Raw genomic sequence first — 27336 nt, 5'->3', positions numbered from 1 at the left:
GAACCCATGAACCATGAGATCATGACCTGAGCCAAAGTCAGACACTCAACCAACCAGGCCTTCCAGGCACCCCTCAAATTTGTTTTTAAGGAAGTAGGAAATTTATGGTAGAATAAAATTCCAACGGGGAAAGAAAGATACAAGGCACAAAACCCAAAAGGGTCCAGAATCAAGAGGAACTGAGGGAAATTTTGGAGGCTGATAGAAGAGCCAGCCTTGAAGCAGTTTAACCCATGACTGATCAAAGACGTTGACAGCTGAATCAGAATGAGATCCAGTGGCCGACCTTCCAAAACTGTGAGAAGAGGGGCAGTAATCCTTCAGTACAGCATCTGGCATGTTCGTGGAGACCAGTATTTCTTGTTTTATAATCACACAAAGACTATTTAGAAGGGCTAATAAAAGAAAAAACAATGTTGTGATAGGAAACACAATCCATTAAGTTGAGACCTATGATGAAGGTAGACTTGTAGTTTCAGAGATGTTGGGTCAAATGAGTGATGTGTGTTTGACCACCTTTCAAGGCAAATGATGTAAGTTCAACTCTTGGGTAAAATATGGGAGTCTAGAGAATCTATTCCAAGTAATAGTTGATTTATACATTTCTTAGGCATATCTGCCTTGTATGCCACCCAAACACAAGGTTAGTGCTGACAAGATAGATGGCCTTCCTTAAGAATGATGAAATGGTAGTGGATAAAAACAGAATGACTTTCGATTTGGAAAAGAAAGAATAGTCAACAACTGAATGCTTGTATTTGCTGCAGGGACATTGGCAAAGGAGAAAGATGGCCACAAAAGCAGCCCGTCTGGATCCAGCTCTCAGAATGCTGGCAAGGTTCCTGCCCAGACTCTCCCTTAAGAGCCCTTAAGAAAACATACAGTTCAAGTTTCCTTCATTCATTCATGTGTCCCCATGAATAATTGTTAGGAGCTATTCTCTGTGCAAGGAAGTGTGATAAGTGCTGGGGCTACCGTGATGAATATAGTGGGGCTGGCCCTGTTACTCCACTCACAGGCCAGTTGGGAACATAGATACAGCAGTTCGGTGGACTCAGCTAATTGAATTTTGAGTGCCAGTGGCATCCAGGTGGCATTATCCAGTAATTGTTGCCATCTTTTCTATTCTTACTGGACTATTCTTAGACCAATAGTCCAAGAAGTAAGACACTGATTGTTTTTTAACACAGTGATATTATATAGTAGCTGTAAATGCCGCTCCATTATTAAGTACCAGTACATGATTGCATCATGTTCTTATGTTTAATGTTTAGAAAGCTTTGCGCATTTTGGGACTGGATACTTTATGTGACTAAACATGGTCTTTGTGGAAGTGGTTCAAAATCCACAACTTGCCAGATATGTCACCAAAATGATACTATACTTGCTCCTGAAAAATGGCTCAGATAAAGACAGAAGTACAGATAGACCTGGAACCCTTCAGTGATTCTCGGTAGAGGCGTTTCAGAAATTTGTGGATGTATTTTTTTTCTTCACCCTAGTGCTTTTGGCATAGTAAGCGTTACTAGCCAGCAATCCTACAACACACTAGCCAGGTTAAAACTTCCAAGAATTGTATTCAGATATCCTACAGGGTATTATTATGGGCAGACACTGTTTATAATCACCAAGCTTAAAACTTAATGTCATGCAACACAAAATCTTGAAATATTGCTACAAGGTATTAATTTTCCAGGTGTATAACTACTATGTGTAAAAAGGGAAGCTTCTAGCTCAGTTTGTGACCAGAACTTTACCAGGAGCTAATTACAACTTCAGAAAATTATGTCCCTGGTTGCCATACTATTCACTCCCGTATCAGCTGGCATTTGCTGTTGGTGCATTAATGGGGATTTTACGTACAAGTGCAATCCTCTCTTTTCTTTGTTATTTCTGCCACTGTAGTCTTTTTTTTTTTTTTTTTTAATTTATTTTTGGGACAGAGAGAGACAGAGCATGAACGGGGGAGGGTCAGAGAGAGAGGGAGACACAGAATCGGAAACAGGCTCCAGGCTCCGAGCCATCAGCCCAGAGCCTGACGCGGGGCTCGAACTCACGGACCGCGAGATCGTGACCTGGCTGAAGTCGGACGCTTAACCGACTGCGCCACCCAGGCGCCCCTCTGCCACTGTAGTCTTTTGCACACGGATGCCCACATTGCTTTATGTTACTCTTTAAAAATGTCTCATTTATCCCTTAGGATACGATATTAATTTTTTTTACTCTCTTTGGAATTCTTCATCTCGTTAAGGTTTTTACAAAATACAAGGCTCGGACACAATTGTCTACATCCACCACGCATTAGAATAAAATAAGCGGTTAGTGCACCCACGTGCACACATGCACGTGTGCACACACGTTCTTTGTGTGATAATTTTTCTCTATGTAAGCATCAGGCCCTTGTTCAGGAGTGTTATCTCTTTATTTAACTTGTGTCAGTCCCAGTTAAAACACCTTTTCCCCCAAGTGTGACCTACTAAAATAGTACCTTACTGACAACGCTTTATATGATTTTTATATAGCATTTGGGTGTTTATGAAAGGTATTTCTCCATACAGGGCAGGTGACCTTTATCTTCACCTCACAGATGGGGAATTTCAGTTCATAGGTGTTGTTACTTACTTGTGGTCACAAAGCTAATAAATGGAGTCAGAAGTGGAATCCAACCTGGGGCTCTCTTAGGGAGTCATGTCTATCTTTTTTGTACTTTCTGCCAGCATATTGACTTGCTGGACAGAAAAATTGAAATCTGTTTCTCCATTGAGTTCCCCAAGTTCTTACCGAGGGAAAAATATTTTAATCCTTTTAATTTCTTACTTTGTGTTTCCTGATTACTCAATAAATTGATTCACATGTATTAATTATTAATGTCAAGGACAGGACTATATGGAGGATGGAAAAATAAATAAGATGCAGGAGAGAGACACAATTTTTTAAAAAATTCCCGAACATGATTAATGCTATAGATTGATGTGTGAGCATAGTGCTCTGGGCCCACCTAGGGTGTGATGGTGGCCTGAGCCTTAAAAGATGACAGTATGTAGTGGGGGTTGCAAGAAGAAGCAGAGGACAGGACGATGAGTGGAAGGAAGAACTTGTGAAAGAGGCTGGACATAAGGAAGCATGGGGGATTTGGGAATTAGCGAGTGCTTCTCGTTTACCCTGCTGTCAGGTGAATTTAAGAGGATTCCTGAAGAGGAAGCTGTCCAAGGAGGTGGGTCCCTTGCGGAAGGAAGAGGCTGTGTGCCCAGCTCACAGGGCTGGGTTTATACTGTGGGCAATAGGAAACCACTGGACATATTAAACCAACTTTGCTGGCACCAAATCTGTTATTCCTGGATAATTCTGCCCACAGTGGGAAGAATGGACTAGCGGTGGGAAAAATCGAGAGTGTGGAGGACATTTAGGGGACTGTTGAATTGTAGAGACATAGAGGAGCTTGAAACAAGGCAATGGCAGGAGAAGTGGAAAAAGACGGACTGAAGAAATGAAACCTTCCTCTAATAAATAATGCTTCTGATGGGGACTCATGTTAGCCAAGATAATATCTTGCCATACCAGTTTTTAATTAAAAAATTTTTTTTTAATTTTTAATTTTTTAATTTTTTTGACAGAGAGAGAGAGTGTGCAGGGGAGGGGCAGAGAGAGAATCCTAAGCAGGCTCCTCGCTGTAAGCACAGAGCCCGACACAGGATTCACTCTCACCAACCGTGAGATCAGGACCTGAGCTGAAACCAAGAGTTAGACACTTAACCGACTGAGCCACCCAGGCACCCTGTCATACCACATTGTTAAAGAACTGTGTGTTCTTTCATATCCATTGTCTCACATGTCATCATAGCACATAGTGATATACAGGTACAGGTATTATTTCCAACTTAGGGATTAAAATCTGTAAAGCTAAAGAGACTCACCATTAAAGAAAGTCAAACAGACTCACGATGTTATAGGTTCTGTCTGCCTATAACACCTACCCGTAACACTTATAGGTGTCCACCCAGGAAGGCATAGACAGCTTTCCTGGAGCTTATGTAACAAAATGGATAAGGAAATGTTGGCGCCAGAGAAAAGTTCTCTTCTCGGGGGGATGGAGCTGACAGAAGTCACAAGAGACGAGGGAGGGAGGTGCCTGGCTGGCTCAGTCAGTAGAACATGCAACTCTTGATCTCTGGCTTCTAAGTTCAGGCCCCACCTTGGGGGTAGAGATTACTTAAAAATAAAATCTTTAGAGAGAAAAAAGATGGGAGAGAAGTGCTGTGAAAACTCTCTCAAACCACATCTTAGTCTGTTCAGGCTGCCGTAACAACAAATGCCACACACTGGAGAGCTTAATCAACAAATTCATTTCTCACAGTTCTGCAGGCTGGGACATCCAGGACCAGGGCACCGGCACATTTAGTGTCTGGTGAGGGCTTGTTTTCTGGTCGATAGATGACCGTCTTCTCGCTGCACCCTCACAGTGGCAGAAGCAACTCTCTGAGGTCTGTTGTATAAGGGCACAAATCCCAAAGGCCCTACCTCCTAATACCATCAAATCGGGGGTTAGGATTTCATTTGGGGGGGGGTGCATACAGACATTCGGTCCATAACAACAAATTTTATTATTACCATTTCTTAGAAGAGAAGTTAAGGGGTCATGTAGGGACACCATGAGGAGAAGCAGAGATTCTTCTGGAATTTTTGAAGACATCTGTAAGCGATGAGTCATCGCTGACATTTCCATTTCACTATATCAAGCTTTTCACCACACCTATTTGATGGCCAAAAAAGTCAGCATACGAAAATGTGCACTTATCAGATAAATCAGGCAGTAACTGATTTTTCGAAAATTCTTAGCTTTACAAAAAGACTCATTGAGTGACTGACTCAGTTGCGTTCTCCTCGGGACGTGAAAGTGGTGTTCCGTCCAAGCAGCTTCAACTTGTGACACACAAGTGTTGCTGAAACTTTAGGGGAACTCTTAGAGCACCGTGTCTGTGAATGACTTAAAAGAGAAATTACTTTTGTTTGATATAAACCGGGAGCACGAAATGAACAATTCCACAGTTTTGAGACATGAGGCTGCAGGCCATTTTAGAAAGCCAGCTAAACAAGAGACTTTTCAACTTAAAGTTTATCTCATTGAAATAATTTTTTCAAAGCCAAGTTTATTTAACCTTTTTAAAAGTTTTACTTATTTACTTTGAGATGGAGAGACAGAGAGGGATGGGGAGGGGAAGAGAGAGGGAGAGAGAGAATCCCAAGCAGGCTCAACGCTATCAGCCCAGAGCCCGACTGGGGCTCAGTCCCATGAACTGTGGGATCATAACCTGAGTCGAAATCAAGAGTCAGCCACTTAACCAACTGAGCCACCCAGGCACCTCTGACTTTTTGTTTTTAACATCTGAAAGTTGGGTTATTGGTATATAGTCAAGTCTACATGGCTTCACTGATTTTTCATACGTGTTAGATATTACTAAACCAGTATCTGCCAGAGTATACGACTAAATGTCAATTAAATGTAAACATCTCTAAGCCCGTTTTTGAGGGAGGAGAGAGTTTATCCCTTACCCTAGAGATTATGAACAAAATAAAATTAAGATGTAATACTTAATTTTAATAGGCTCTTAATTATAACTCTCTGGTCGTAACTTTCTTGTATCTGTTACTAACCTCAAGTATTTACTCTAGTTGAGCCTTAACATTGAACATAATAAATATTGTGATCTTAAAGAAAGAGTCCCTGGTTGTTCTCTTAGTGTATGCAGTATTTTGAGATTTCTGGAGCCACGCATGTTTTTCTCTGAACCACACTTTAATAATATGATTATATTTTCTAGGACTGTTGCAAATTAATCATTTTTTTGTTATGCTTCTCCTTTTATCAGAAGTGTTTGTTTAACTAGCTGCATATAAACAGATGTTTATTTTGAGGATTGACTTTCATGTGAATAACTGCCTTCTAGTTAAATATTTTAAATCCCATCTCTTAAAAGTAAGTAAGCTAGCCTCAGAATGTTCTTTCTTTTTTAAGAATTTAAGATGAACTGTGTAACATAAAGAAGTTTGTAAATGCGTGAAGATAAAGATTATGTCTTACACATGTCTGTAACCCCTCCCCCCCCCAACAGCCTCACACACTGCAGATTAACCCATGCTTATGCAAGATTTAAAGAACAAAAGGTGATGTAGAAAAAGCTACATCTTTGCTTTGAAAGTGATGATGTAAGGATCATCTCTGAATTTAGCAGTATCCTTAAAATCAGGGTAGATAGACATTTTCCCATCCCTCTTCCCATCTCTCCCCAGCCCTCACCCAGGGAGTGCATCTGGGACCACATACACCTTCGTGCACTGTGTCTGCTGTTATATACATGCAAAGAATCAGGTTCAGATCTGCCAAATGCTGGAAAACGTCAAATCATTTCCGGCCACTAACTCGGTTTTCCAATTCTTTTGTTCTTCTAAAATACAAAGTTCTCTTCCATACTTTTTTACATTCAGCTAAAAGTTGTTCAGTGCAACGTTTACAGAGGCCCTAAGGTGTTGGCTAATGCGTTAGATGGTGTGGGATGCAGTCTTTGCTCATGGGAGGTTCACACCATGGTTGGCCACAACCTGTAAATCGGCGCCATTCTGTGTCATAGATGCTGCTATACAAATAGGGTAAGGGCGCCTTAGAGGGCAAACGTGGGAGTAGTTATTTCTTTCCTCCTAAGGGTCAGAGAAGCCGTCATGGGGCACTGGCATGGATCAGAGTTTTCCATGAAGAGGAGCTTTCAAGACAGGCAAATTGAGGACAGGACATTTAGGGCAGAGGGAGGAACATGAGCAGGGGCGGTGATGAGGTTGGGGAGCTCATGCAGGGTGTTCTTTGATACATACAGAAGTTTGGGCTTTCTGTTGCAGGCAAAAGAGAGTCAAGCTTTGGTATATTCAGGCTTTCATTTTAGAAAATCACTCTGATAACCAGGTGGAGAATGAAGTAGGGTATTTATGCTTTCCTTAGACAATGCCTCTAGAAAATAAATAGAGCAAACATGGAGTTTTCTTCCTCGTTGCTTTAAAGGAAACTTTGTAAGAAATCCCGATACATTCGCTTACAGAACAAATGATTTGTTCTTTGGGTAAGTTATCTTTTTTACAGCATTTCAGTGCTTCGTGTTCAGATTTAAGAATTCCGACTCTCTCCCCCAGGCAACACCAGATGCTACGGCAGTACAGTAAAGCAGCTCACTGCCTCACTCTTCTTGCCCCTTTCTCTCTCAGCCTTTCCCATCGAGTTGCCCAAGCCAAATGCTTAGACATTTCGTTGGCTCTTCTCCTCTCTCTTGACTTTTAGGCCAATCAGTAAGTCCAGTGGATTCTGCCTCCAAAATAAAATTGCTGTCCTTGCCTTCGTCTCAGTGATGCTACCACCTGCGCTCGATCTCCAGCCCCTCTCCCTGGGACATTTCCTCATTCTCGCTCTCCTGCTTCAACCATTTCACTAGCTTTTTGCACTTAGAATAAAAAGCGAACTCCCCGTTGTGGCCGCATCTCCTGGCTCTTATCTCCCTGAACCTCATCTCTTGACGTTCTCCTTCTGCTCCAGCTGTTCTTTGCCCTTACGGTGGCCTGGAAACACTTCTCTTCTTCCAAGAAGCTCTTAGGATTTGGTGCCTGGCAAATACTCCCTGAACTTAATAGCATAATGATATCATAATAATAACACTTTCTGCCATTTATTGAATGTTTGCTGTAACCCAGACAGTGTGCTAAGTGCTCTGCAGCCATTACTGTATAATTAAATTAGATGCAACAAGCTTGTGAAGTAGGTATTATTATTGCTGTATTTCAAGAGAGGAAATTAGGGCACAGAGAGTTGAAGCAACTTGCCCACGTTCCTATTTTTGGTGTCTGATGGAGCCTGGCTTGCAGTCTGTCTGTCTGACTCCAAATCGAGCTCTTTGGTACGAAGTTTCGAAAATATTTTGTTATCATCAAAATTTACAATTCCTAAAATTTTTGATAAGCATAGAGAAAGTCAGGTGAAATGGCATCCAACTATTTCATTAAGCTGTTTAGTATCTTTAACAGTGATTTCACTTATCACATGAGTTTGTATGGAAATTTACGTGCATAATAAGGTGAGACATTTTGCAAAACAAAGATTATTATGAAAGTAGCAGCTATTTTTAATTTTAGAGTTTCAACATGTAAACATCTTGTTTGCGGGGCACCTGGGTGGCTCAGTCGGTTGAGCGTCCGGCTTCGACTCAGGTCATGATCTCACAGTTCGTGAGTTCGAGCCCTGCATCGAGCTCTGTGCTGACAGCTCAGAGCCTGGAGCCTGTTTCAGATTCTGTGTCCCCCTCTCTCTGCCCCACCCCTGCTTGTGCTCTGTCTCTCTCTGTCTTTCAAAAATGAATAAATATAAAAAAAAATTTTTTTTAAATTTACAATTCCTGGAAGACAATCTTAGAGCAAGCTATATAGAACATCTCATATGAAAGTGAAAGTAGACGTTCATATACCTTAACTACCTTATTGGTGGCAACAGATTTTTCTCAATATTTTATGTCTCGTTAATAATAAAAGATGGTATGGCACAGAAATGGGGAGTAAACTCTGGAGTCAGACAGACATGTGTTTAAACTCAGTACCTGCTGTTCATTCATATAGATCCTAATATCGTGTGTGCTGAATGATATTTTTGGCACTTGAGGTATATCAGTGGGCAGTCCAGTGAGATGGGTTTTTAAACTTTGGTTCTATGAGCTGTTTTTGACTTGGAGACTCACTATAGCATTTTATGAATTCAGTATAAATGTGATCCTTCCTGGACCCCACCCCAGTGGAATCTATTTGAGTCAGTCCTGTGACGTGTCTCCTAAGAACATTCTCAGAGCAAGACTATAAGTTCAATTTGCTGTAAGTGTAATTTCCTTCTTCCTTCCTTTCTTCTTTCCTTCCGATTAAAATGAAACATTAAATTTAATTTTATTAGGTATAATAAACTCAGGTAACTTCTACTCTAATAGAGGTAGCACAATAAACGTAGTACGTGCGAAAATTACATTATATGTTAGAAGAGGAAAGTCCTTTGTGTGAGGGAGTAAATAAGATGAGGGAAAATCAGGGGAGCTCGTTGTGGTATTAAATAAGAGGTCAGTGAGGTGGGTCTCACCGAGAAGGTCAAAGACTTGAAGGAGGTGAAGGAGTTGCTCAGATGGATATCTGAGGGAAGGGTGGCCCAGGAGGAGAGAGTAGGTGGTGTCCAGACCTAAGAGGAGCATTGATGGCAGCTTAAAAACACAGCACCATTGTGGACAGAGGGGAGAAAGGGATGGAGAGATACTAGATGAGGCCAGAGGGTTCTCAGGGTCTTGTTGGTGATACTGAAATGAACTTCATACACGAGGCACGTGGCCACAGGGGCTGGCCCAGAATCACAGAGCCCCTGCCCACCTCCTCCAGCCACAACTCTTGCTGCTCTATCGCTGCAAACCCTACCCTGCGTTTATAACCAAAAGTCCTTTGAAGATTTCCCAAATATGCATGCTGTTTTAAACCCTTCTACTTTTGCACACACCTCAGGTACACGTTTCCATCCTTTGTCATTCTGATAAACTCCTTCAAAACCCACCCTGAGCCCTCTGGACTTTCTCTGGACCACCATGCATAGTGATTTGACTGTGTGTTTGTTACAGCCACACACAGCTAATGATAACATGTGATGAGCACTTACTGTATGCCATGCAATAAGTCTTCTATATGTTTTTAATGCATTCCTCACAACAACCCTCTAAGGTATGCCCTGGTATCATCCCCATTTTATAGATGAATAATAAAGGCATGAAGAAGTTCAGTAACTTGCCTAAGATCATTCAGCCACTAAGTGGTGGCCTTAGGAGGTACACATAAGGTTTCTGGCTCTAGACCCCATGCTCTTAATCATTACATTATATTGCCCCTCTACGTTTTCCACCGTTATTAAATACTATATACGAGGCAATGTACATATCACACTTGACTGTAAATATTAGTTTGGTGTATGTGTCTCCTGTATTATTTGTGACTATTTGGAGGGCAGGGAACCATGTCAAGTTCATCTTAGCTCTTTGGGGCTTTGCACATGCTCTGCCTTAGTTGAGTCGAAAGAAGAAAACATTCTCTCATGTAATTTGTAAGACCTGGGAAATAATATTCAAAATGTCAATGATAGGGTGTCATTAACTCTGAATTTTCCTTTTTTTTTTTTTTAATGTTTATTTTTAAGAGGGTGAGAGAGAGAGACAGCATGCAAGCAGGGGAGGGCCAGAGAGAGAGGGAGACACAGAATGAGGAGCAGGCTCCAGGCTCAGAGCTGTCAGCACAGAGCCCAATGAGGGGCCCGAACCCACGAATTTTGAAATCGTGACCTGAGCCGAAGTCGGACACTCAACTGACTCAGCCACTCAGGCGCCCCTGAATTTTACTTGGTTTTGAATTTGATTTTCATCATGTTGTTATGCTTCTGTTTCTCCCCAGACCAGTATTAAAGAGGGACAGCTATTGAAGCAAACCAGTTCTTTCCAGAGGTGGAAAAAGCGTTACTTCAAACTTCGAGGCCGTACACTTTATTATGCAAAGGACTCAAAGGTAATTTGGGAGAATATTACTTGCAAGCGCTTGAAGTTGTGAATGGGTTAAAAATTTTGGTTCTGTAAACTTTTTGTCTTAGTGCTCACGATAGTCTTAACTGTTCTGTGCATTTAGTATTATGAATGTGACCCACCTTGGATCAAATCCCAAGGGAGTCTATTTAAGTCAATTTCGTGGCATGTCCACAAAGGACAATCTTATGGGAAGGTTCTAAAGTAGTTTTCTTTCTTCCTTTCCTCTTCCCTTACAATTAAAGTAAAACTTTAAATGTAAAGTTTATTAAATGTAATAAAGTCAAAAATTTTGGGTTTCCCTCTTTTCTTGCTACCTTTTTACCTTATAAATCTTTCCCTGACCATGAGAGAGAGAATTGCTATAGTTGCTAAGAATCCATACTCCAGTTTCAGACAAGATTCGTATCCCAATTCCAGCACATTGCAGTGGAGTGGCTGTGGGCAGCATATGTTGTTCTGAGGAGGCTTAAATGAGATAATACAAACAATCATTCCATTGTGCTAGCAGTTAAGAATAAAAACCACAGTGAAATAAAATCGAGGCTTTAAATGATTGTTACATAACAGTTGAATAAAATAAGAGTGATGTGGTTGGGTAAGAAAAAAATGAGTAAAGATGAGCTTCCATTTAAAACTGACATTTTAATATTCCTTGAGAAGTTAACATTAAGATGTCTTGCTGCTGTCTCACTTGGATAATTGATAATTTCCATATTAAAAACTGTATGTTTCTGATATAATTAGTAGAGTTATATACTAGGAGACAAAATCAAATATGCAAACAAACCTAATTCTTGGTCTGTGCAGCTGTAGAAGTAATAACCAAACCAAGTAATTCTATTTTAAAAGTCGTTATGTTCTAGGTTGTCCCTGATCTGGCTCCATGCTGACTTTTCGCATTCATCTCTAGGGAAGCATTGGCCATTTGACAGCCTTTGGCCTCGCCCCATGTGTACCATCGGCAGATGACTTTCCCTCTGTCTCCACTTGATGAAACTCCCTGCTTTCTTTAAGATCCCCTCAAATATTCTTATTCCATCATTCATGAGAGCAAGAGTTCAAGTGTCTTCTGCTGGAGAAATTATCTGAATTTCATAGTATTCTGTCGGATTTCTTCTTTTCCACTTTTAATAGTCTCTCTTGCATTAAAATGGGTTGTGTCTGTTTCTTCTCCTGTGCTAGATTTTAAGTTCCTTCTGGTCAGGGAACAAGTCTAACAGGTTGGTTGGAGTGAAGTGGACTCACAAGCGCCCTGGAGATCTTGGGGGTGGTGGTGGAAGCTATGAGAGGACGGTCCCTTGCCTGCAGCCCCAGACGTGTGCTGTCATCCCTGCCCTGCTGCAGGGACGCGGAATGAGTGCGAACAAAGGCCAAATGACCCAAAGTGGGACGGATACGTTCATTTACTAGAATCTCCTAATCTCCAAATGGAACACTAATATTAAAGATTCCGTTGCTCTGGAGTTTTTCTCACGGGAACTTTTTTTGATTGAAACCATTTTGAAGAGTACAAAAGAAACTTCCATTTTATATTTGCAGAGCACATTCACCTTCTCATCTGAACCCATGTATGGATGAGGAAAATAGGGTTCAGAAAGTTCAGGAACTCACCATGATCCGACCCAGGACTAGTTCTCATTTCTCACTTAGCAAATGTGGGAAGGAGGATGTTTGCCTGCTGGCAAAGTTGTTACAGGCTGTTTGTTGCCTGTCAGGAGGTGTTGCTTTGTGTGTACGTGTGTGTGACACAGTTAGGAGGTTCCCCATAAATTAAGCTTCTAGAGGGCACGCAGCATTTTGCATTGAAACACTGTGCCAGGGTTCTTTAAAGACCTTCCCAGTTTGTGATTTAAGAGTTAATTGTGCTTCATGGTTTTACTCATTCTTCTTAAGAAGAAATGGCAAAGTGTCACGAATGACTTTCCTTTCCTTTTCTATTCCTAATTCCTGACATCGCTTCGTAGTCATGGCCCGATAACAACAACAACAACAACAACAACAACAACAACAACAACAACAAAATTATTGACGAGCATTGAGTTAGGTTTTCATTTAATGTGTTTGTGTTCTTTTTCATTAACAGTCTCTGATATTTGATGAAGTCGACCTCTCAGATGCCAGTGTAGCTGAAGCAAGCACCAAAAATGCTAACAACAGTTTCACGGTATGGTTCTATTCTGCTGACTCCCTTCTCAGAAGTCATAGAATGACCTTTCCTAAACGTGTACAGAAAGTCCTCTTAGTTACCAACTGTGTGTCAACTGTTGTGCGTTGGAATTCATGCCAACACAATACAGTTGATGAGCACGTTGTGTACCCAATACTGTTCATGATTGTTTGGGTCAATAAACCAATGTATTAAATGTATTTTTTTTAAGTATTTACAGTGTTTTCCATTTTAGACCTTTTAGTTTTTGTGCTTTAACATTTTTACCTCTTTTAAGTTTACTTATTTGAATTTTTTAATTTTTAATTTTATTTTAGAGAGAGCACGAGTTGGGGAGAGGGGCAGAGGGAGAGAGAGAGAGAGAGAGAGGGAGAATCTTAATTTTTTTTTTAACATTTATTTATTTTTTGAGATAGAGAGAGAGCATGAACAGGGGAGGGTCAGAAAGAGGGAGACATAGAATCTGAAACAGGTTCTAGGCTCTGAGCTGTCAGCACAGAGCCCGACGCAGGGCATGAACCCACGGACCGCGAGATCATGACCTGAGCCGAAGTCGGACGCTTAACCGACTGAGCCACCCAGGCGCCCCGAGAGAGGGAGAATCTTAAGCAGGCTCCACGCTTAGCAAAAAGCCTCATGTGGGGCTCAATCCCACGAACCTGGGATCGTGACCTGAGTTGAGATCAAGAGTCAGACACTCAACCAACTGAGCCACCCAGGTGCCCCTCACTTCCTTTAAATGTAATACTTTAATTCTGTTGTTTATGAATATTCAAAAAGGTTGTTTATCTTCAATCTTAAAAAGAATGTTTTTTCCTTCTGTTCTACTTTTGCTCTGTTGCTGCAGTTCAGGTGGTTGCTATAGTTCAGGCCTTCACTTATTCTCACTTAAGTAATTCATTTGATAGCTACTTAAGAGGTAGCCTCGGTTTCAGCGAATTCCTTCCCGATTACAAATCACGTTGCTGGAAGGAACTCACTGGCTCGCTGTTGCCCGTCAAGTGGCGTTTGTGGCTCCATCCTAAAGTCGTATAAAATCACGCCTCGGCGTTCTCGTGTTCCTGAGACTCTGTCCTTGTGCAGCTCCCTCGTCCAGCCTTTCTGTCTGCGCTCGGGCTTTTTCGTTCCCTCTGGCTTGAATGATTCCTCCTCCTCCTGTAGCTGTTGGAATTCTGCCACTTCTGCAAAGCGTATCCACGTATCTCATTCTTCCTGTACTTCTTTCATTCAAAAAATATGATTTGAATACCCACTGTGTGCTAGTCACAATACAGTCCAGTAAAGTCCATCTGGGGTACTTTTTATAACTTCATATTCCTAGGCCCTCTAAGATGCACTGCTCTTGCTATGTTGTTGCCCCCTGCACACTCCCAGCCCCTGCTCAAGAAGCTACCACTACTGACAGAGGCGAGCTGTGTCCCTCTCCCAGGCATGCCAGGGCAGGGAAGGCAGACAGATGAACAAACACAGAGCAGTGCCGCGGTAGAGGTAAGCACTGGCAGGGGCAGGGGTGGGGGAGGAAGCAAATGCATTCAGATTTAGCCATATTGATTTATGGGCACGTGGGATAATTCATGGTGTAAATATTCCTGCCCCTCCCCCTTCCCCAGGGAGAGTTTAGTTTGAGGAGAGGAAAGCCAAGAATAGAATCCTGGGAAAATGTTAAAATTTCAAGTTGGACCAATAAAGACAGAGCACTCGGAAGTATACAAGGAGTTTTAGAAGGTGATGATGTTAGGAAAAGCCTGTGGAAGATAGTTTTAGGACAGAAGTTTCAAACATCAAATACTGCAGAGAGGTCAAGTCAAAGGAGAGATGAAAGCGTTTATGGAATTTGTTACCTTGGAGGTGACTGGGTCACACCGATGGGAATGACTTCAGGGACCGGGTGGAATGCATTAGGCTGCACTCCGGAACAAGGCGGGAAGGCAGGGAGGCCGGGGTGGATTGCTGGTTTGAAAAGCTTGGCTGCTAGAAGGAGAACCAGTATAGCTAGAAGAATGTTCAGGCTTGAAGAGAATTTTGGTTTTGTTGTTGTTGCTTTGCTTTGTCTTTAAAATGGGCTTTGAATGTGTATGAAGAGAGAAAAGAAGTGTTAGACTCAAAGTTGGAGTGTCCAGGAAGTAGGGGGAGAATGGACGGAGCATGACTGCTGAATAAGCTGAAGGGTGTGGGAGCCAGAGCTCATGTAAAGATCAGCATTGATTAGGAGACAGAAAGTTTATGGAGTGAGGTGTGTGCAGGAAGTTCATTCATCTCAAACCCAAATACTACTGTTTTCTTAATGAAATTGAAGACAGGGTCATCTGCCCTGAGTAAGAGTTTAGGTGGCTTTGGAGTCGCTTCTGTAGAAAATGAGAGTTGGCACTGAACAGGGACCTGTAGTAGATCATGAGGTGGTAAATAATGTCTAGCAAAGATCGAGGTCAAGTTTAATAATGCACCTTATTTCTATGCCTGACGTATTTTCTTTAGGATGGGGAGAGGAAACAACTAAATTGATCCAGGGTAGATGGTTTGTAGGATGTATCAGACAGAAAGATAAAGGGATTATTGGATGTTTGAGGGATCAATAACTCATCCATCTTCCCCTCTGTGTTCTCGGTTCTTGAGAATAAAATGTAGGGAGTGAGGGACGGCTTTATTCATGGCTGAACAAGACCCAACAACCATTAAGTACAGAGCTTCTGATAAATTGTTGCTTCTTTTTCCTTCCTCCCAAGTGAAGGTGGGGTAGGGTGATGAACCACTTGCCTTCCCTAGTAGTCCTCTCCCCTCTGTGGACACTGGACACTCATGGGGGAGTGGACAATAAGAGTTTCCCCCCAAAAGGGATCTAGAATTTAGTTTGAAAGAGGGTTCCAAAATTTAAGATTTGAAAGATAGAACAATTTCAGGTAAAGATGAGGTCCAAGGTGTTGGTGTATATAAAGGTAAAAGGAAGTGAAAAGCTTGGATTTAAGAGAAGTTATTCAGATCCTTTGCATAGCTCTTTCTTGGCCTACAAGTACATTCAATCTCTCCTGTTGTGTCTTTTTTATTATAGAACTCACTATATTCTGCCTTTTTATTTAATTAGGTACTTATGTTTATTATCAGCTCCCTGAAGACAGAAACACTGTCATGTTGTTTTACCTCATAGTACCCTACCCATAAGTATTTGTTGATTTAATTAATAAGATGAAAGTTTATTTTACACATGAGAAGACTTTTGGTTGAAATGTTTTCAACAAATTTATCCACTCAACCAAACGTTATTCCTGAAATTTGTTGGTCCAGAAATGGGGAGACTAAAATGTTAGGCAGATTGCTTAGAGTCTTATAGCAAATCAGTTTGGTAGAACTTTCTATGGCATAAAATAGAATAAGAGATAGATTTTCAACCAATAATTGGCAATCCTCTCTATCTTTAAATATTTAAATATCCTACCTTTCTGGATTGCATTGACTGCTATTAATGCTGTTATTTTAGCTAGTTCATGTCAAAGGTTAATGGTGTAGTTTGGTGGTATTATGGCTAGAGAATACAGGAATGGCCAAATTCAGCTTCACTACAGCCATGCCTTGAAGTCCCTAAGGATGATATATTGACAAGGGACAATAGTAAATGGAAAATCTATAATTAGCAAATGGAAAACAGAAATGCAGTGCTTTGCCTGAAAACCCAATGCCAAGCTCTCTAGTAGAACGGGTCCTAGAGCACTGTTTTAGAGACCACGGCAGAAACTGACTTAACATGGGAGGTTACTCAGCATCATTTCTGCCTCATTCTGTGGGTTACGAGTGAGTCACTAAGGCTGACTGAGCTTCAAGGGAGGGAACATAAACACCATGAGCGTTGCGTCAAAGGACTTGTGGACACGGTTCAGACCTGCCTACTTGATGGTTACTTTTCCTTCCTTGCACAGTCCTGTGCTCCCATCCTTGGAATGAATAATTTTCTTGGTGGTGTTTTTTTTTTTTTTTTTTTTTGGTTGTCTTAGTCACCTCAGGTACATGTTAGTTTTCAATTGCTTTGTAACAAATTACCACAAACTTTGTGGTTTAAAACAACGCCCATTTGTTAGCTGACTGTTTCTGTTGGGCACACAACTTCGCCAAATTCCTTTCCTCCGGATCTCACAGCGTTGAAATAAACAGATTTTTAAATATATACAGATATGTGTATGTACACATCCATACATGCATATTTAGCCCTTAAATTGGGCTAATTTTAACCAAGGTTGGAGTTTCGGGTTTTACATGTGTCTTCTGTAATAGACGGCAGTGACAATAACAACAAAAAACTGAAAGCATTTTCCGTGACATTAGGTGTCAGTGATGTGATCAGGGAATGGAAAAGGACAACCCTGACAGCCTTCTTGGCAATTTATAATCCTTCAGGATTCATTAACGTTCATCACGAATTTATGTGTAGTTTAAGTTCTACCATAGCATGTCTACAATGGTGGCGTCTACGAGACATTCTTAATTTTGTCGTTCATTTTCTAATTGTCTCCTTTCCTTTCTTTTTTCTTGTTTTATTGATTTCTGCATGGTGTTCTGGTGTTTTATTTCCACTTTCACGTTTTTATTTTAACACACCACTGTGCTGTAGGCAAAGGTGTTCTTCTCTTAGACCGGAGAGAATTGACTTCCCCTTGGTCACACCAGTGCCTCCTGGAGAAGGGTCCCAGCCCTCCTGATGCGTAAGCCAGGGCGCTTCCCTCTCACACAGCGTTCTTTCCATCTGGTTAGTCTTTGCCCCTGTTCTCTCTCTCTTCTCACCTCCGCTGCTCTGTTTGTCTCTTTCTCACTTACCATGATGCATATATCCCAGCTTTTTGTGACTTACTCGGTTGCAGACTTTAGACCATGAAGTCCAACAGTGTGGGTTTGTGTCCTGCTTTGCCCTGTCTAGTTACGTGACTTTGGACAAATGAATTCACCTGTAACTGAGGACGGCGATGGAGCCCGCCTCATGGGGTTATGAGGATTAAGTGAAATGTGATAACACATCGCAATCCCCAGCCCAGTGACGAGCACATATAGTTTACCAAGTGCTAGTGGCTGTCATAACCCTGAGGTCATTATCCCCGCTGTGCGCCTCACAAGTGGAAGCGTGTTGCCAATTCCCAACAAGTTTGGGAATTTTGAAGGAGTATGTGGATGAACTTTATCTTGAGAAAACGTCCCACCCTGCCTATGTTTCAGAGGTGCAGTGAAGATTTATCTCCACTGTTACCTCATATTAATAGGTTATTCGGGAAAGCAACTGTGCTATAATGAATGAAATTTCAATCATACCTTGTTATGTAGATGTATATGATAAAGAACAGCTTTTTAATGATTTGAAAGCCATCACAATCACATTTATACATCAGGCTTTTCAAAATGTGTTGTCCAGGGGCGCCTGGGTGGCTCAGTCGGTTAAGCATCCAACTTCGACTCAGGTCATGATCTCACGTTTTGTGGGTTCGAGCCCCGCGTCGGGCTCTGTGCTGACAGCTCAGAGCCTGGAGCCTGTTTCAGATTCTGTGTCTCCCTCTTTCTCTGACCCTCCCCTGTTCATGCTCTCTTTCTGTCTCAAAAATAAATAAATGGTAAAAAAAAAAATTAAAAAAAAATGTGTTGTCCAAATGACTGCTTTCATTACATTTTAATGTCATTTAGGCTACATCTTAAATGAGTCATCATTTTTAAGGAAATTATTGTATGACATTGTTAACACTTTTTATGGAAGTTTGTAAAGAAAGCTTTTTTAATTTTTTTTTTTTTAACTAGAAAGAAACACAGAGGCAATTTATTTGGTTTATCTAACTACCCTGAACATTTTCAGTGAGCTATCTGTGGGTGCGTTTGGAATCTCGCGGTTACTGCACACCCATGCTGGCTTTTCTCGGTTGTGTAAAACACAGAAACCATGTGGTAGCATTTATTTTTAGAACTAAATGAGCACTGGAACAAAGAGTCATTTTAGTTCAGGGGTCACTTGCCACTGCAGACATGACTGAAAGTTGATTATCATTAGATTTGATTCCTCCAATGAAATTTCAAAAAGTAGGCATGAAAACCAATACAGAGAATATAATGTTTATGGCACATAAAATGCTGAAAATTATACATTCATAGTATAACTGAAATGAGCAGCTGTTTAATGGGAGGGGAAAATGTTCTTAAGAATTTGTTTACTTTTTTTATTAAAAAAAGTTTTTTTAATGCTTATTTTTTTAAATTATTTATTAATTTTTTTATTTTAAATATGAAATTTATTGTCAAATTGGTTTCCATACAACACCCAGTGCTCATCCCAACAGGTGCCCTCCTCAATGTCCATCACCCACACTCTCCTCCCTCCCACCCCCCATCAACCCTCAGTTTGTTCTCAGTTTTGAAGAGTCTCTTATGCTTTGGCTCTCTCCCACTCTAACCTCTTTTTTTTTTCCTTCCCCTCCCCCATGGTCTTCTGTTAAGTTTCTCAGGATCCACATTCTATCCACATAGAATGAAAACATATAGTATCTGTCTTTCTCTGTATGACTTATTTCACTTAGCATAACACTTTCCAGTTCCATCCACATTGCTACAAAGGGCCACATTTCATTCTTTCTTGTTGCCATGTAGTATTCCATCAACTGATGAAATGGATAATCCTTATTTATTTTTGAGAGAGAGGGAGAGAGAGAGATCACGAGCAGGGGAGGGGCAGAGAGAGAGGGAGACAAGGAATCCGAAGCAGGTTCCAGGCTCCGAGCTGTCAGAACAGAGTGTGACACGGGGCTCGAACTCATAAACCATAAGATCATGACCTGAGCCAAAGTCGGATGCCCAACTGACCAAGCCACCCAGGTGCCCCAGAACTTGTTTCTTTAATGTGTACTTTTTGTTGATTCTGTTTTCCCCTTAGCTTCCTCTCTATTATAATTCAGTTCATCTTCTCTCTTAAGAGAGATATCAGATCCTTTGAACCTAAGGAAGTGTTAGTTTACTTTTATCCACTAATACCTCAATCTTCAATTACAAAGGAAGGAATGAAAAGTTATTTTTATGTCATCTGTGAATGCATGTCACAAAACAGGTGTTTAGATTATCATCTAAATAAATAATCACTTAGATAAATAAGTTACCTACTCTGATGATAATATTTACTATAACTACGATGTGCCGTCTCGAAATGCTGATAATTCATTCAGTTAATTATATCAGTCCTGTTAGGTAGTATTATGCTCTCCATTTTATAGATGACAAATCTGAAATGGAGAAGCAACACCTAATACATGTAAATAGTGACAATCTGAACCCGTCCACGTCATCTGGCTTCAATCTGTGCTCTGACCACTCTGCCATTGTGACTCTTTATTGTGGAGTTATTTTTTTATTGTTTTAAATATTTATTTATTATTTTGAGAGAGAGAGAGAGAGAGAGAGAGAGAGAGAATCCCAAGCAGGCTCTGTGTCACCAGCTCAGACAGCAGATCTCACAAATCTTGAGATCATGACCTGACCTGAAATCAAGAGTTGGATGTTTAACTGAGTCACCCAGGTGCCCCATTTATTGTGGAGTTTTAAATGAGTTTGGTCAGATAGTATTCCTCTGTTTTTTTTTATGTTTTCGGTTGCCTCTTCTCCTCCAAGTCAATCACAGAATTTTCTATAGCATTGCCTGATATACTGCTAAACACTTGCTGGTCATACTGCCGATTTTGAATACTATATTTTATTTTGGGCACTATATTTTGAATAGAAATGTTGATCAAGAGCTCACAGAGGAAGGCAACCCATATTATACAAAGGTCTGGGAATCATGAGATTGACTGACTTTAGAGGCCACTTTCTATCTGAAAGATTTGGGGAAATGACATCTTTTTAATATGTGATCGATTCTCATGTCTAAGAGGCAGTCGACAGGTTTTATGTTACTGCAGTGTGCAGGAAAAAGATTCACAGTTGAATTCACAGAGGGACAATTTTAGCTCTACTTAAAAGAGAACTTTCTAACATGAGTCATCTGATAGAACAGGCCTCTTGTGAGGTAATGCCTCTGTCCATTATTAGAAATCTGTAGCCCTCTCATTCCCTACGAACTGGAAGGGGCCTTCAAGAACAGAGTTCTCAGAGTGGACTCAGGTTCAGAGGGCTGAAATGAATTTCTCAAGGTTGGATGGCTGATAGCTATATACAGCTAATGTAGAATTTGGGGCTCCCGGCTCTTGGGGTTTGTTGGGAGTAGGCAAGGAGTGGATTTAGAGATTCCCAGGCACTTTGCACACAGTCTCATTCTACCAAACAGCAAGAGCTAAGTGACCATCCTTCAAGAATGCTATTGGAGAGACCTTTGCATGGTGTGTGTATGTGGCAAGGAGTGAGGGGAGATGGTGGGGACTCAAATTTCTTGCATACCCAAAGACTGTCTTCTTTACCATGGATCCCCAGGGTTAACACAAGGCCTGGAACAGAGGGGAAAGACAATAAGTATTTGTTGAAAGAAGGAAGGAATGTGCTGTTGAATGAATGAATGATATTTGTAAACCCTAGTTTTCCTTTCAGAGAAATGTGTCATTTCAAGTTTTAGCTTAAAGCACACAGTTTCCTCATTTCTCCTCAATGATGACAGATTATAATATACCCATAAATATTTGTATCCTCGTTGAACTCTTTACATCATGACCAGATGATGTTTATGCTAACAGTAAGTCTTAAAAACACGATTCTTGCCTGTGACTGATGATTGCAGTGGTCTCAAAATTATCTGATGCCTGATAATGGCAAACCACATATTTTTTATGTCTCTGTGGCTAACCTATTTTATAGCGCTCTAAAATGATACCACATTAATGCAATCTGAGTGGTTGTTTGCCTCTTAAAATTGACTTATATGCAGTATAGATGGCTTTATACTATGAAAGCTGATAATTTAAAAGTGGAGTTTGAAATTTGCATTCTTTTTTCTCTCACTTGGACATCAGGCTTTTAGAAATGAAATGCGTTATCATTGTTTCTGTAAGTACATCATGTTTATCTTTTCACGTAATGATATAACATCTTTTCCAAGAGTATAGCCTGGAGAAATACTTCTTTAAAGTTATTATGAGCTTCCTCAGACCAAAGTTCTAGGAAACAAGAAACCATTGGTCCTTTTGTAGCTAAACTAAAAACTTGGAGTGCTCTATTTGTTAGGCTCATAATGTAAGAAAAGCTATCAGGGCAAATCTGCTAATCCTTCTCCCCTTGAGAACCCTTGTAGGAATTTAGAGTTGCTGTTTTGTACAAGTAGATTGTTGTTCACGTGAATATGTTTCAGGTTGTACATGCCTTTTCAGGATGGATAAAAGCATGCCTACCACCAAGGACTCACAGGTCTGTCCTCAAAAGTGCTACTGAAAAACCTCCAAAAGACTTTAACCTGAGGTTTAATACAATATGACCAAGATACACACTTCACGGGATAGATTGTAAAGAAGGTTTTTTAAGTCCTTGGGTTCATCAGTGCCTTCCCTGCCCACACTATCCAGAATTAGCAGAGGTCATGAAAGGTACTGTTTATGTATGCCAAGGCATATGGACAAGGCTACTTACCCACTGCAATAGCACAAGATTGGAAATACCCCAAATGTTTAAGTTAGAGACTGGTTGAAATGAATTATGAAATATTTCACAGAGTACAGTGTTACGCAACCGTGAAGAAGAAGGAGTCTGCTCTGCGTATAATAATGCACACCGAACTCCAAGTTGTGATCAGTGTGAAAAGCCAGATGTAGAACAGTGAGCATGTGTAAAATGCTACTCTGTGTTTGTTACTCTGTGCTTGTTTGTGTGTATGTGCAGGCAGCTATACATTTAAACATTGAAAGATGGTATATTTGTTGTAAATACAGAGCATTTCTCTGGAGAGATACGTAGAAGCTGACAGATATGTGCCTTCAGGAAGGAGACTTGGTAGCTGGGGGCAGGCTTGGGAGGGAGATGTACTTTTCGTCCTAAATGTATTTTGAACTTTTTTGTTTGTGTCACAAATCCTTATTCCTTATTCAAAAAAAGTTCTAAATGCTACATGAGAGCCCTTTCTGGCAACTTCTTATCAGATGCATTTGACAAGAGTTATGGATTTAGCAGGAAGCCCATGTTGGACACTGCTCTACTGTTCAAGCAAACCATCATAAAGGCCATCTGTAATGGGAGGGAAGGAAGAGGTGCATGAGAGATCTTGTGGGAAAGACTGGAGAGCCATGGCCAACAGGAAAGGAATGAGGAGAGGAGGAGACTAACATAGAGTTGTTGAATTTGGGAGGACTGCTATATAAATGATGCCTTTAATTACGGGTAGAAAACAAGAATACAAGTAGGCTTGTGGGGAGTGAAAAGAAGGCACTGTGAATTAGACACTGAGAATTTGAAATGATGGTAAGGTATCTTGGCAATGTCTAGTAGGCAATTGAAAGATGCTTTAAAAACTATTAAAATGGCTTAAAGTACTCCTTCGGTATCATTTTCATGGCTCTTTGTAAGTTTCTAGAATATCCGGTGTCTTCTCTGTTCCTTAAGTATGATTGTGGTGTAATGGAAAATTTAGGTTTTGGAAATGTTTTAGTTTTGTGGTGACTGGTACAAACAAGATAATTATTTTGTTTTGAACTTTCCCATTACATATGTGTTCTGTACAAAGCAATTTACGGTTACAAACAAATAGAGCTTGTGCCAAGGGAATGAGGCTAATGCTTTGTTCCAATCTCTGGTACATTCTGAAAATATTAAATGTGTGGTAAAACTTTTAATGTGTCCATTAACTAGTACTCATGGCTAATTTACAGCAGAAGTGTGTGTGATAGCTTACATAAATAATTTCTAAAATCACTGTGATCCTTGTTATTATAATTACTGCTAAGAAAAAACCCTCTCAGTTTCCAATGTACAGTGTGATACTTTCCGATACTATATATGATTATATATCTTGTCAATATTTTGTTTTGTAAAGGTGCCTGGTTTGCAGAGACCTATCTATGTTAGCAAATTTTCTCCTTCTCCTTCTCCTTCTCCTTCTCCTTCTCCTTCTCCTTCTCCTTCAACTTCTTCTTATTATTATCATCATTATCATTATCATTATCATTATCATTATCATTATCATTAATTTACCAGCACCTTTTCTTGCTCATCTTTAAAGAATCTCCAAGTATGTATAGGATTGAGATATAACTGTACAGTTGCCCTGATCATTTTTAAGAGAAGAAAAAGTGAGCATCATGTGAAGCCTTTTCTGCCTGTTCGTCCAGGGTAATGTCAGTAAACTCTTTGATATTCCTTCCTTGCTAGTAGATGGCTAGGGAGGCAGACAGAATTCATTTTCAAATCCTACATGGACCTTTCATATGAAAGATGGAATGAGATAATATATGTGATCATATTGACAGCAAAGCACTCTGAAAGTGTAAGATCTGCAAAAGTAATCATTCTGCTTATTTATCAAGATTATAGCCCCCTAAACCCTTCTTATTTTTCAAGAACTTAACTATTAATTCTTCTGAGGAAAGGTTGTTTGCATCCATGGATAGTAATTAGAATTATGAATATAATAGGAAAATAGATTATAGTCTCATTGATTTCCCAGTTCACTATTACAATAGCAAAAGCTGGAATTGTGTATCATAGTTATTTTGTGAGTGTGGCAGGCTGAAGAATGGATCCCAAAGATATTTACATCCTAATTAATGTCTGTAACCTGTGAATGTCACTTTATATGGTGCAGAGGACCTTGTAGTTTTGATCATGTTAAGGATCTTGCGATGAGATCATTCTGGATTATCAGTGGGTCCTGTGTAATCACAGGGGCCCTTGTAAAAGGGAGGCAGGAGGAATTAGTCAGAGAATATGTGAAGTTGGCTTGGTGCAAGGAGGGGGCCATGAGCCAATGAATGAGGGTAGCCTCTAGAAGAGGAAAAAACAAGGTTCTTCCCTACAGCCTCCAGAAGGAATGCAGCCCTTTGGACACCTTGACTTTAAACTTCCTACCACCACAACTGAAGAGAATAATTTGTTCAGCAGCAACAGGAAACTAATGCAATAGGGATTGATCAAACATTAATAACTACAGTTTTTTTGAATTCTAAGAAACTGTTAATACCGACTTGAATCCAAACTTTCTTTATCAAAGTCTTCAGAGAAGCAGTGGTTTATTATTATACATGTAATTTACCTATATAAATGATAGAATAGGATACCCCAGTAAGCATCACGGAAAGTCTCTCTTGATAGACTCCCTGAGGCCTTTGCCATGGCCTTTCTCCAGAGAGAGCAGGGCAGGGCAGGGCAGCGAAGCCTGCACAGGGACTGTCTTTATCTTCTGCGGTTTCACTATGTCCTTCTATCTTTGGTTCTCCAGTGAACCAGAGCCTTCTGGGAAGTTCCAGGTAGGTCCTTTACTCTGAAACAGAATCTTAAAGACTAGATAGTCCCCAAAAGATTTTAAATAGATGGCTTTAACACTTTCTGTATAGATTCTAACACGATATGAATTAGACCATGTTGAATTCATTTGCTTATTTGAAACCTGGATCCTGCCAGCTTACATGTCTCTATTTTATTGTTAATATTTTATTAAACGCTTTCAGTAACATTTTGATTTTAGAGTATTTTGGATTTTTACATTGAAATAAAGGAAAAATTTACTTTTTAGAATGTGAGATACATTGGAAATCCTGGGTATGTAATGAGAAGGTTGGTACTTGATAGCATTGAAATCTGTGCTTCCTTTTTTCATGGAAACATATCAGAATTTATGTTTTATTTATATTTAATACTTTAAGGCAGTAAAAAAAAAACAACATTAGGTTATAGAGGAAAATCAGATTAACATGGACAATGACTTTGTTATGAAGCCATTATTCTTAGTCAAGAAGCAGGTTTTGTGCCGACCTAATCTTAAGCAGAGTCATCAAAGCTCAATAATTATGGAAGTCGATGGGGCGCCTGGGTGGCTCAGTCAATTGAATGTCCAACTTTGGCTCAGGTCACAAGCTCACAGTTTGTGGGTTTGAGCCCCACGTTGGGCTCTGTGTGCTTCAGATTCTGTGTCTCCCTCTCTCTCTGCCCCTCCCCTGCTGGTGCTCTGTCTCTCTCTGTCTCTCAAAAATAAACATTTAAAAATTAAAAAAAAAAGAATTATGGAAGTTGGGGTACCTGGATGGCTGTCTGTTAAGCATCCAGCTCTTGATTTCAGCTCAGGTCATGGTCTCACAGTTAGTGAGATTGAGCCCCGGTTCAGGCTCCTCACTAACAGTACAGAAGCTGCTTGGGATTCTCTATCTCCCTCTCTCTCTCTGCCCCTCCCCTGCTCATGCTCTCTCTCTCTCTCAAAATAAATAAACAAACCTAAAAAAAAAAAAAAAGAATATGGAAGTAAGATTTGCAACGCTGTCTTCAGCTCAGTCCATCCCACCCCATCTCACTCAGTGGTTGGAAGACTTACCTCTTTAGCTTCTATGGACATTTCAGGTCATTTGATTAAGGAGACCACATTATTCATCTAATTTGAGTTTGATACAGGAGAAGGCCATAAAAGGTCAGAAACTTGAGTCCTGGCAGGTATGGTCTGCAAGTTGAGTACAGAGCAAGGATTGAATAGAGCCTATATCCCTAAGACTCCCAGGTCCCTCACCTCCTTAGTTCCTTGAAGAGTTTTGCTTGGGGTTCCCCGATGTTTGGGTACAGTTGTTTTCACTGTGAAAACTTTCAAATATATACAAACTCAGGGTAACTGTGAACCCCACATTCCCATTGCCCAGCTCCTGCTGCCGTCTGCGTGTTGCCACATTGCTTCATCTCGTCTCTCTCTTTCCCTATTTTCTCTGGAATGTTTTAAAGCAAACCTTTCACACCATTCTACTTGACCCCTCATTCTTCAGTAGGCGGTGCTAGATTTTAACTCCGCTTCTTTTCCATCGTTCTTCTCAAGCAAAGCCTGGATATGCAGAAGCTGCAGAAGAGAGAGATTGCCCATCGTTTCTGAATTTAGTATTTCGCAGTGAAGGAATAATCTTTTCTTTTGATTTTGATTTTACTTTACTTGTTATAACACTGCTATTACTGTTTTGTTAACTCCTCATATAAGGAGTGTATTAGCTAATTGTAGACAACCCCTTTAGTATCTACATTTGTTTTTTTCTCTTCAATGTGTTGTAACAAAACTAATTCCATACTTAATTTACAGAGCTGATTAAAGAATCAATGAGATACTGTCTTTTTGCCATAAGTTTGTAGTCAAGTATTCCTGTAGATAAGAAGACAGACATCTTCTTGGCAAAGACGTTCTGCTCTTGTCCAGAGGTCTTTTTCCTTTCTATAATTAGTACATTTCTCAGAATAATAGTTTTACATGTTTATTTTTGAGAGAGACAGAGAGAGAGAGACAGAGCATGAGCGGGTGAGGGGCAGAGAGAGAGGGAGACACAGAACCCGAAGCAGGCTCCAGGCTCTGAGCTGTCAACACAGAGCACAACGCAGGGCTCGAACTCACGAACCGTGAGATCATGACCTGAGCCGAAGCCAGATGACCAACCGACTGCGCCACCCAGGCGCCCC

General features: G+C 40.5%; 1 protein-coding gene across 4 annotated transcripts in view; it reads left to right on the top strand.

The window, feature by feature from the left end:
* Positions 1-27336, top strand: part of DGKH (diacylglycerol kinase eta) — a 177747-nt gene that overhangs the window by 71090 nt on the left and 79321 nt on the right. For 3 of the 4 annotated variants that reach the window (XM_049646996.1, XM_049646998.1, XM_049646997.1), the window contains exons 3-4: positions 10492-10602; positions 12703-12783. In XM_049646996.1, coding sequence (XP_049502953.1) covers positions 10492-10602; positions 12703-12783 — 192 coding nt within the window. Of the gene's footprint in view, positions 1-10491; positions 10603-12702; positions 12784-20630; positions 20922-27336 lie in introns of those variants that run through there. The other variant, XM_049646999.1, reaches the window with a different exon arrangement.

The sequence above is a fragment of the Panthera uncia genome, assembly GCF_023721935.1.
Source record: "Panthera uncia isolate 11264 chromosome A1 unlocalized genomic scaffold, Puncia_PCG_1.0 HiC_scaffold_16, whole genome shotgun sequence".
Classification (NCBI taxonomy): Eukaryota; Metazoa; Chordata; class Mammalia; order Carnivora; family Felidae; genus Panthera; species Panthera uncia.
This window is presented reverse-complemented; position numbering and strand designations above follow the sequence as displayed.